Source organism: Gossypium hirsutum, chromosome D02, assembly GCF_007990345.1.
Source record: "Gossypium hirsutum isolate 1008001.06 chromosome D02, Gossypium_hirsutum_v2.1, whole genome shotgun sequence".
Classification (NCBI taxonomy): Eukaryota; Viridiplantae; Streptophyta; class Magnoliopsida; order Malvales; family Malvaceae; genus Gossypium; species Gossypium hirsutum.
Window position 1 is genome coordinate 59605886 of NC_053438.1, and position 12314 is coordinate 59618199.

At 35.0% G+C, this 12314-nt stretch overlaps 1 protein-coding gene across 1 annotated transcript; it reads left to right on the forward strand.

The window, feature by feature from the left end:
* LOC107909719 (uncharacterized) lies at nt 1-4315 on the forward strand. The gene is made up of 14 exons (XM_016837351.2): nt 1-180; nt 742-901; nt 1034-1291; nt 1423-1597; nt 1735-1796; nt 1866-2029; nt 2164-2261; nt 2439-2497; nt 2589-2723; nt 2807-3051; nt 3137-3296; nt 3640-3715; nt 3838-3888; nt 3982-4315. Exons 1-14 carry the CDS (start codon nt 125-127, stop codon nt 4197-4199), a joined length of 1917 nt encoding a protein of 638 aa, XP_016692840.1. The 5' UTR covers nt 1-124; the 3' UTR covers nt 4200-4315.
* The last annotated feature ends 7999 nt before the right edge of the window (nt 4316-12314 follow it).

Consider the following 12314-nt stretch of genomic DNA (forward strand, 5'->3'; position numbering starts at 1 on the left):
TTTTAGATAGATAGATTACAGGCAGTTTGCTGCATCCTCTAAAAAAGTCCCAGAAGCTGAAGACTAGTTTAAAACGCTCCCCACACACCACAAGCAAGCCACACCCAATTACACCGAATCAGCTATGAGGCTATCGGTCCTCGGCTTCTTCTGTTTCTTCTTCGCTCCCTCTCTCTGCAGGTGCTTTCATTCTCTCTCTCTCTCTTTTATTTCAATGCCGAAGGGTTGTCTCTTTGCTCTAATTTATTAGCTTTTGATTCATACTTAAACTGGTGTGGATATGAATCAGTAAGCTTCAAACTATTAGAAACACCAACAGTTTTCCTACTACATCGCTTCTTTTCCTCTAATTTAAAGAATTTTTAAAAGTTAGCTGATGATACTATCAAACCGCTTATCTCAATTCTTGTAAGATTCTATGAGTATTGAGTGCATTGTTAAAGTATATCAAAATTTTCTTAACCATATAGTGTAATAACTTGGGCGGATATGAACCATTCAGCTTAATTTCTGCATATTCCTTGTAAGATAAAAATGTTGATTGCCAAACTGGATACTTCAAATATCTGTTTTACTTTTTTGTCCCTTCTTTTCTTTTTCGAAAGGCCTTAATTGTTTAATGTCCACATTGATGCATGTTATTGGCTTATTGCTGTATGACTTACCATTTCACTAAATAAGGTGATGTCTGATAATGATTCTCCACTTGTTTTTAGTGCTCATGATGATAACTTATTTCAGGGTACCATCTGAAACACATGTAAAGACTGAACCAGAACATGCTAGCACCCCACCAAGAGGTTGGAACTCTTATGATTCCTTTTGCTGGACCATATCCGAGGAAGAATTCTTGCAAAATGCTGAAATTGTTTCTAACCGTCTTAAGCCGCATGGATATGAGGTATGACATGGCTGATGGCTCTGTATGTGCTTGAATATTTTACTGATATTACAACTATAGAAGTGGAAATTTTTATGCCGGTTAAAAGAAAAAGAAGCTGTTTTCTTCATTTATCTCTGCACTTGTAAACAGTATGTTGTGGTGGATTACCTTTGGTATAGAAGGAAGGTGGAAGGGGCTTACACTGATTCTCTTGGATTTGATGTGATTGATGAATGGGGGAGGCCAATTCCTGACCCAGGAAGATGGCCGTCATCCAAAGGTGGGAAAGGTTTTTCAGAAGTAGCAAAGAAAGTACACGGCATGGGTTTGAAGTTGGGAATTCATGTTATGAGAGGGATAAGCCTGCAATCTTTTAATGCAAACACCCCCATCTTAGACACTGTCAAGGTACTGCCGGTTATTCCAACTACAAAGTACTTTCTACTTTGAATAACAAAAAAAAGAAAAAAAAAACAGCATTAGCATTAGCATTGGCACTTTTGTTTGATTATTTATTTTCTTACTTTATCTTTTACTAGGGATCTGCATATGTAGATTTCGGCAGACAGTGGAGGGCAAAAGATATAGGGGTCAAGGAGAGGGCTTGTGCTTGGATGTCTCATGGTTTCATGAGTGTAAATACCAAGCTAGAGGCTGGAAGAGCCTTCTTGAGGTCACTTTATCTCCAATATGCTGAGTGGGGTGTTGATTTTGGTAATGTTAACATTTACATTTGTCAATCACAAACAGACAACTTGACCAGATAAATTTCCTTTCTTTGGGAGTACAATTGGAATCCTTCTGATGTTACTTTTTAATTTTTCATTTCTTTTTTTTTTTCCTGTCTGCAGTAAAACACGACTGTGTATTTGGCGATGATTTGGATGTAGAAGAGATAACCTTTGTATCAGAGGTAGTAACTGGCCTGTGGTACAACTATTCACATTCATGTTAAAATTTCTGAAAAGATAAACCTTTGCAGGTTCTGAGAAAGCTTGATCGCCCCATTATATATTCATTGTCCCCTGGTACCAGTGTGACACCAGCTATGGCTAAAGAAGTTAGTGGACTAGTCAACATGTACAGGATTACTGGAGATGATTGGGATACATGGAGGGATGTTTTATCCCACTTTGATATTACCAGGTGGGTCAAGCATTCCATATGATCGAGAGTTTACATTTCCAGATCAAATTTTGACTTTTTCTTCTTTTACATGTTATTGCACTTTGCTTTTTTTATCTTTTATGTGACCTGATATATTTGTTTTTCTATTTCAGAGACTTTTCTACTGCTAAAATGATAGGTGCCAAGGGCTTGCTGGGGAGGTCGTGGCCTGACTTGGATATGTTACCATTGGGATGGCTCACTGATCCAGGTTATACGCCCTGGCAAATAGCTATTCCTTTCATGCCCTTGTTGTCCCTACCAGTTCTCTATGCAATGATGACTTTTTAGTTGCAAAATATTTGTTTTGAGTTGGGCATTTATATGGGAGGGCTAAGCTAGAATCAGTGGAGAACCAAAAATAATTGGATACTTTCCTGCATTATAGGTTCGAATGAAGGTCCACATAGAACTTCTAATCTTAATCTCGATGAGCAAAGAACTCAGGTTTGTTTCTATAAATACCTATGATTTGGTATTCTATCACTTGGCACTAAAAGTAGCCATTTACATTGACCTAGTCCTTTTCTTTTCACAGATAACTTTATGGGCTATGGCCAAATCGCCTCTCATGTTTGGAGGAGATGTAAGAAAGCTGGATGAAACCACATACAATCTGATCACGAACCCTACACTGCTTGAGATAAACTCTTTCAGCTTAAACAATATGGAGGCATGTAAACTTCCATGGACATAATATGGGAAATTGAACTATCTTTTAACTAATAATGACATGCTACTTTGTTGTTTTTACAGTTTCCTTATATCACGAGCAGAAGAAGATGTAGAAGTAAGGAAAAGGTTCTCTCGCAGGATTTGGCCGAAGGTGGCATGTTAGGTATACGAGCTTTGGGTCTTATTACCTGCAAGGATGCCAAAGCAAATGGTTGGTCAACTAAAGCTCTTGATCAAGATCTTGAACAAATCTGCTGGAAAGAGAAACCGGAGAGCAAATTTGAGGAACCTCCATGCCTTTACAAGAGAAAACCTCTTGTGGCTTCGTAATTAGCTTTATATCTAGTTTGTTTCCTGTCAATTATTTTTACTCACGCAATTTTTTCATTCGTTGTTGGATAACTTGTACAGGGGTGTGGAGATGATCTACAAGAAACAATACGAGGGAACGCTTCATTTATTAGAAAGTGATGGTATGGAATTATGCTTGGATGCTTCTCCAAGAAGGAGGCTTACATCAAAAGAATTTGGGGGAGGTTCTTTCTCACCTTGCAAGTGGGATGCTAATCAGGTATTGATTATTTCTAAAATTACAAAACAGAGAAGTTGGGAAGCGCAATTAAGACCAAAGGAAGGAAACACAATCGAAATACTAATTGAAAATTAGCCAAAGGTGATGGATAAATATAGAATCTAAAACAATGGCTTGTTGAAGCTTAATCCCGAATAAGGAGAATTGTTGTGGTTCTGTCATAAATACTTAATCCCAGGAGACAGGACTGCATCGTTATCAACTCATGCATGGCCAGCACATTTCCAATAAATTTCAGTATCTTGTTATTAATGACTGCTTTTCCAAGCTAGGTTGGTAAAATAAGTATCAAAATCTAATGCATTTATTCTGAAATTCACAGATGTGGGAGTTGAATGGTACTGGTTCCCTTGTAAACAGTTATTCTGGTCTATGTGCAACGATGGACTTACTGAAAGGTGATATGTTTGATTTTAACTGAACGTTATAGGAATCTTCAAGATTTTGTTATCTTTTCCTTTTTGTTGTTATAGTTTACATTTTTCTTTAATTTCCAAATACATTTTGATTGTTCTTGCAGTTGATGCTGGTTCGAACGAAATTCGTTCATGGATTGCAACCGGGAGAAGAGGTTTGATATATTTGAGGCCATAGTACTTTTTTTCAATTTGCACATCATATTCAAGCACCGTTCTAATTATCATTTTCGTATTGGTTTTCCCAGGAGAAATATATCTTGCGATTTTCAATTTGAACCCGAAGAAGACAGTGATATCTACTAACATAGCAGACATAGGTAAGGTATTTCCCTGGAAAAACATGAAAGGAGCATCATGCAAGTACCATGAAATTTGGAGTGGAAAGTCTGGAGTGACAAAGCAGATGATATCAATAGCAGTGGAGAAGCATGGTTGTTCTTTGTTTGTTCTAACCTGTGATTAGTGTAAAGAAGTTACTCTTTCATCGGGTGACCTCCGATCGTCCCTCTTATTTCATGTCTCCGATGCAAATGCAATTGTGCTCTATATCTATGGCAATCCTGTTTCTGCTTGTTTTCATTTCTTATTATTACTATTTTAACACAAGATTGATCATATTGTTGTTCTTTTTTTTCTTTTATATTTTGGTCAGAATTTCATAGTTTTTGCCTCTTTGCTTTTAAGTTCTAACTTTTAGCTAATATATCTCTACTTAATACTACAAAGCCTGAGTTTGGTTCAATTTTTTTTTCTCTGAAGAACGGTTAAAAGAAATTACAAAATAATAAAATTCAATTATAATAATAAAACAAATTAACGTTTTTAAGATACTTCCAATACAAAGGAAAATAAATATTTAATTGAGTAGAGTAACATAAAAAAAAATCAAATTCAATATATAATATTAATAATTAGAATTTATGTAAGTGAAAAAAATATTTTTATTGTTTAGAAAAATAAGTTAAATTTAAAAATATAAAAATAGTTTTTATGTGACTAGTGTTATAAATACTTTATTGTTCTAAAGTGGATCTCTGTTAAGATAAGAAGTGGATGTCCATTAGGATAAAATGTTTGATGTATTTAGCACCCTAGTGTTCTTTAGGAGTATGATTTCATATTGTTTATAGAAGCGTTGTTCTCTTATTTTTTTGTTCTTTTTACGTTCTTTATTTTTTATTTTACACGTTATCGTCATAATCTTGCTCTGGAGTGATAGTTCTTTTGCATCAGTGGTCAAATTTATCCCTCTTAATTTCGAAGATTTTAGACAACAAGATGCAAAGTTTTACAAAATGTTTCTTTTGTTTACAGCGCATTTGGTTAGGGGGAATGCATGCGTATTCCCCCTATGCAGTGGGCCCACTGCTAAACGGCCGTTTGGTTCGCTGTAATCTCAATCCGCGTGTAATCGGTTACCCCTTATGCAGTTATTGCGCGTAATAACTGTCGAAACCGTTTTTTTGAAAACAAAAATTTAGTTGTCGACTTTAAAAATAAAAATTGGAGTCGCCACCGATCCTTTATTAAGGTGTGATCGGCTCACCTTAAAATGATTTTGGTCTACGAAATTTGAGAAAATGAGTTCGGGAGTCAGTTACGCACAAGGAATGATTAGCACCCTCGTGACGCCCAAAATCGGTACCAAATTGATTATTTAATGTCTTGGTGTCGAAAATTTGAAAAAAAGATTTTAAAATAAGCTTGAATGATGAAATTTGCCAAAAGGATAACCAATTGTTCAAGTCATGTAAAGAAATCGAGTCCCAATACGTTAGGGTACAATTTCTCGTAATCCCCGAACTTTGAATATCACTCTTATTTTATGCGAAAATCTTCATTTCGAGAAAGTAACAGGCCACACCCAATACGTTAGGGCACGACAAGTTAAGTTCCCAAAAATGATTTTTATGCTCGTGCATTTTGAATAAAGAATATTCTCGGTCATTTAAGATTGACAAAGAAAATCAGAACCCAATACGTTAGGGCTCAATTTCCCTCGAAAATCCCAAACTTCGAATATTGCTTTTATTCAAAAAAAACCGTTGAATCAAGAAAATAACCTTGATGTATAGTTAAAACCAAAATGTATTTTCTAAAATGGTATGTTAAAGTTAATGTACAATTTGAAACAAAAACTTTAATGTAAAACATATATGAGTATGTATTTACAAAATATATATACATGTACAATATACAAGCAAATTCGAAAATATGAGTGGGCACATACTTAGCACACAAATATAAGTGTACATATGAAAAGAGTAAGTGAAGAAATATATACAACAAACTTATAATAATTTCTAAAAGTATGCATGTATATATGTAATGAAAATTGTAAAATTAAAATAAAAGTATGAAAATATGCAAATGTGTACATATTTACAAAGGCAAGAAAAATGAAATGTATAAGTATATATACATAGGCCAATCGTGAAAATTCGCATATGTATATATTCAAATACATATATATATGTACAATATGTATATAAAATAATGGGATACATGAACTAAAAAATATTTATAATAATTTAAAAATGAAAAGTGTATGTAAAAAAAAATCTTTTAAACAATGTATGTATGTATATTTATATGTATAAAAAAAATATGAAAACAAAGTAATAATACAATGTGCATACAATAGGTATATATATTTAAAATATTAAAATATATACATATTAAAATGCATATACGCATATAAGCATAATAATATATAATATCATAGTAGTAAATAAAACAAAATAATAGTACGGCATAATTGTGATAAAAACTAAGAAATGGGTCAAATTGAAATAAAAACGAAAAAAATGGGGGGATTTAAAAGAAATTAAAAAAATAGGACCAACTTGAACGCGTGCGTAACAGTGGAGGACCAAAAGGAGAAATATCCCCTCCTTCCAAAACACTGGTAGCACGGGACCAAATTGAAACAAAAATAGAATACGCGGTCCAATTTTAAAAGAAGCAAAACGGGTTTAATTGGAGTGCGTTGCAAAAGGAAGGGGCCAAATGTGAAATTAGACCATTAAAAGTGAAATGCGCAGATCCTGGAACCGGGCCGGGTCGACGCGCGGATCCCTCCCCAAAACGGCGCCGTTTTACAACTGTTATAAAATCTAAATTTTCCTAAAAAAATTTCACTTTTCTCTTTGTTTCAACAAAAAAAGGTAGAGAAACCCTCTCCTAGGTTTTTTTTGAACCCATTTGTGCGCCGCCGCCACTGGGCATCCCATTGGCCTCCGACGACACCCCCAGCCTCCGATTATGACGGAGAGGGGACACCGCGACGGTACCAAGTAAAATTCTTTCTCTTTTTCCTTTTTATTTAAGCGAAAACTAAAAAAATAAAATGAAAAATAGAGTAAAATTAAAAAAAATGAAACTAGGAATCAAGAACTCCAAAAAACCACCTTTTGTATTCGGAAATCAATAAGTAAATCTCTATTTTCTCTCTGTTTTTCGTATGCCTAAACTATAATCCCTCACTTTTACAAAATCAAGCGGCTTTATATAGCCCGAAAATAACAATAAAGTAAGCAACAAAATCATATCTCCCTTCAATATTAGTTGCGATTTTTGCTACTACTCTGCTATTACTGCGCCATATGCTTCTTTTTCGCAGGTGTGGGGGCTGTTGAGTGCGCGCGACGCGTGGAGGCGCAACTCGCGCGAATGGCGGCTACTGTTGCGGAGGGGGCAGTGCGCAAGGCTGCTGTGCGGCGGCTGAGGCTGAAGATTAGGGTTTTTGTTTCTTATTTTTTAGTTTTGGGCTGATTTGGCTATTAGGCTAGGGTTAATTTTTATTGGGCCATACGGGTTGTTGGGTTTTGTATATTTATTTGGGCCCGGGCATATTTGTTTGCTTGGGCCCGGGCATTATTGGGCTTATACAGTTGCCCTTCTTTGCTCATTGTCGTGTAACGGGAATAGAGCAAAGACTAAAAGCCCAATTGTGCCCGGTCTTACTGAGCCTCGACTTCTTCAATGCTTCATTTCTTCATGTAGCATCATTCCTTCCTACTGCATCTTCAGAGGTATAGGAACTGGTGCTCCAATCTGCCCTACTCTAATGTCGGGGAGATAGGATTCATACGTCGTAGCTTCTCAAAAGAACAAAAATTGCTATCTTTAATCTGCTCCACTGCAACTTCAGGGAGATAAGACTTATAGCTTCAACTTGTCCTGCTACAACTTAAAAATAAATCTGATGCGATCTGCTCTACTGCAACTTCAAAGAGATGAGATTTGCGGTTTTAATCCACTCCACTGCAACTTCAGGGAGATAGGATTGATTTCTTCTGTCTATTCCACTATTGCTCTGGGAGATATAATTACTGGCTTCAATGTACTCCACTGTAACCTCAGGGAGGTAAAAATCCACCATCTTTGATCTGCTCCACTACTGCTTAGGGAGATAAGATCTGTAATCTTCAATCTATTCCACTATTGCCCAGGGAGATAGAATTACTGGCTTCAATGTACTCCACTGCAACCTCAGGGAGGTAAAATCCACCATCTTTGATCTGCTTTCTTCGATCTACTTCGCCACCAGTATGGGAAGACAAGATCTACTATCTTTGATCTACTTCACGCCAACCGGGGAGGTAGAATTACTGGCTTCAATATACTCCACTGTAACTTCAGGGAGGTAAAATCCACCATCTTTGATCTGCTCCACTACTGCTTAGGGAGATAAGATCTGTAATCTTCAATCTATTCCACTGTTGCCCAGGGAGATAGAATTACTGGCTTCAATGTACTCCACTGCAACCTCAGAGAGGTAAAATCCACCATCTTTGATTTGCTTTCTTCGATCTACTTCGCCACCAGTATGGGAAGACAAGATCTGCTATCTTTGATCTACTTCACGCCAACCGGGGAGGTAGAATTACTGGCTTCATTATACTCCACTGCAACTTCAGGGAGGTAAAATCCGTCATCTTCGATCTGCTCCACTACTGCTTAGGGAGGCAAGATCTGAAATCTCCAATCTATTCCACTATCGCCTAGGGAGATAGAATTACTGGCTTCAATGTACTCCACTGTAACCTCAGGGAGGTAAAATCTGTCATCTTTGATCTGCTCCACTACTGCTTAGGGAGGCAAGATCTGTAATCTTCAATCTATTCCACTGCTGCCCAGGGAAGTAGAATTACTGGCTTCAATGTACTCCACTGTAACCACAGGGAGGTAAAATCCGTCATCTTTGATCTGCTCCACTACTATTTAGGGAGACAATATATGAAATCTTCAATCTATTCCACTGCTGCCCAGGGAAGTAGAATTATTGGCTTCAATGTACTCCACTGTAACCACAGGGAGGTAAAATCTGTCGTATTTGATCTGCTTCGCTGTCTATGCGGGAAGACAAGATCTAAAATCTTCAGTCTATTCCAACAATGTAAACATTTCCATAATTCCAAAATCATTCTTAAGACGTTGGTTGAGATTTAACTTATAATTGGAAAGCAATATGTTATCGATGTATAAAACCAAATATAGAACCTTACTCCCATTGAACTTGTGGTATATACTATCATCAACAAAATTAATCTCAAAATTGAATGAGATAATCAATTAGTGAAATTTGTAATATCATTGACAAGAAGCCTGCTTAAGTCCATAGATGAAATTCTTTAATTTGCAAACTATTGATTTTGCATCACCAAACACAAAGTTTTCTGACTACACCATGTAAATCGTTTCACTAAATGGTACCATTGAGAAAACATTGACTTAATATCCTCTATTTCAACTTAATGTCAAAATATTCCACTAAAGCAATTATAGCCCTTTCTCTAGTGGACTTTAATGACATTGATTCTTGAAGTTGTAGAGTTTGTTCTTGTGGAAAAATTTATTGTACTTGATTGGGAGGTTCAATAACATTGTCTTGACTTGGAGTTACCGCTTGAACAATATCACGTATAATAAGTTATTCCTAATTATTGTCAATAACAATTAAAGGAATGTGTTGAGGAATATCAACACATTCTTCTTCAAAGATAATGTCTTCAACTCTCTCTCCCCTTGCAAACTCAATCTTTTCAAAGAACTAAGCATTAATCATCTAAAAAATAACATTAGTAGTGGGATTATAAAATTTGTAACACATAAACCTTTCATTGTATCCTATGAAATAACAACTAACAGTCTTTGAGTCCAGTGTCCTTTCATTTGGCCTATAAGGCCTAGCCTTAACTGGACATCCCAAATGTATATATGCTTTAAGTTAAGCTTTTTACCTGCCCAAAGCTTATAAGGCATCTTTTCAATAATTTTGGTTGAAATTTTGTTAAGTATATAAGCTACGATCTTTAATGCTTTTCCCCATAGTAGTTTAGGTAAGGTAGAATGACTAATCATACTCTTTACCATGTCCTTTAGTATTTTATTTTGTCTTTCAGCAACACCATTCATAATGGGTGAACCTAACATAATGTAATGTGGATAAATTCTGAGTTGTTGCATTGGAATTTATCCACCAAGTGTGTCTAGGCACCGAAGACAAATTAACCTTAGAACAAATAAATTTAAGTAGTGTACCTTTCGCACCACAAAAGAAACAATCCTTTAACTGTATAATCCTTTAACCGTTAACCGAATCAAAATTTAATATCCAAAGCTTCCTTATTGTAATTAGGGGTTATCAAATGGTTGATTCGGTTATTAACTGAAGTAGCATTAATTGAATTAATTGAACCATATAATCCTTTAATCGTTAACCGAATCAAAATTTTTTTAAAAAAATAATAGAACCGAAATATTTTAGTTAATTCGGTTGGTTAATCGAATTAATCGAAATTTTATACCTTGAAACACTACATAATTAAAAGAACCACATAAGTCTTAAATTAACACATAATTTAAATGTAATAATCTTTAATATTCTCCATTTGCATCCATTTTTTCTCTCCAAAAGATCTCCATTTGCATTATACCTACAAAATATATGCAAAAAATGATCATACAATAGAAATATATGCATTTAAAAAAATCAAATAATATAAACAAATGTATCAATTGTAAGTTAATAAGAATAATATAACAAGCAGACCCTTCAATTCACGAAAGCTCATGAATTTAGGGTAGGCTTTGATGCATTCAAAGAAAAGTCTAAACATTGAAATAATTAAATAAGTTAATGTAGAAGTGATGTAGTAAAAAAATTGAAATTATTAAATTAAAAATAAATATACCATTTTCAATATTGTCAAGCTATTGGTTTTGTTCTTCAATCTTCTTGATGTCTTTTTGTTATGATGATTTTCAAATCCAATCTTGAGTAGAAACAAGATCTTGTACAATTTTAGGAGTTAAACAACTCTTAAATTGATCAAGCACATGTGCCCTGGTGCTAAATGTAGACTCTGAAGCAACCGTAGAAACTGATATAGCTAACACATCTCTGGCCATATTTGAAAGTTTGGGAAATCTAGGGCTAATCATTTTCCACCACAATAAAATATCAAAATCTTCAACAAAATTTCCATTAGCCTCAACTAGATATTTATCCAATTCAGACATTTTGTCCCCACCACCATTTTCTAACTCATGTTTTTTATACAAAGCTTGCATACGCCTTTTCATTTTTTTTGTTTTGGTTCACCGAGAGAAACATGTATTGCAACACTCGATTGGCTACAAGCATTATGAACTGGAGGCTCATACTCATTAGACAATTCATACAAAACTTCAACTTTTGCATCATTTTATAAGCTTTTTCAGCATTAGACATTTCACTAAGTGCAAATTCAAGATACTTTAATTTTTGTCTAGGATCTAAAAGACAAGCAAGAACCACAAGCAAATTCATTTTATCAATATCACCCTAATACTTATCATACTTGTCTTTTATCTTCATGGCCATAATACTAAATTCAACAGCAATATTTGACTAGGCATCTCGTAAAAGGATATCAATTTTAAAAAACTCATCAAAAAAATTATTGGATGTGTCATATGAAGTGTTGGAAACACACAAAGTGACTTCGTAAAAGTGTTCCAAGAAATCCCTCAAGTTTCTAACACTAGCCCAATCAACTGCACTAGGCCAACCTTTCCCCCTTTCAAGTTCAGCCCTAAAGTTTGTATCTTACTCCTCAAATCTCTCAAAAGCTCTATCAAAATTCTGAGCAGTGTCTAACATTAAGTAAGTCGAGTTCCACCTACTACAAACATCAAGATTCAACATCTTCTTGCACTCTATCTTTTCCATCACAACACACTCCTTAAAATTTTGTAATGTAGCTAGAGATTGCCTTACATATCTAACAGCCCTCTAACACGTTCAAAAAATTTATTTATTTCCTTTAAGCCTTCAACAACAATAAAATTCACAAAGCATGTCATGCATCTCATGTGAAGATATTTATCATTTTGAACTGAATCCCCTCGAGGGCTAAATTTCTTTCTCAAATAACCAATAGCAACATCATTTTAACTAGCATTATCAATAGTGATAGTAAACAACTTATCAATCCCCCAATTCAACAAGCATTTCTCAATCACCATCCCAATAGACTCATCCTTATTACTAGAAATTGGACAAAAGTTTAAAATCTTTTTATTAAACTTC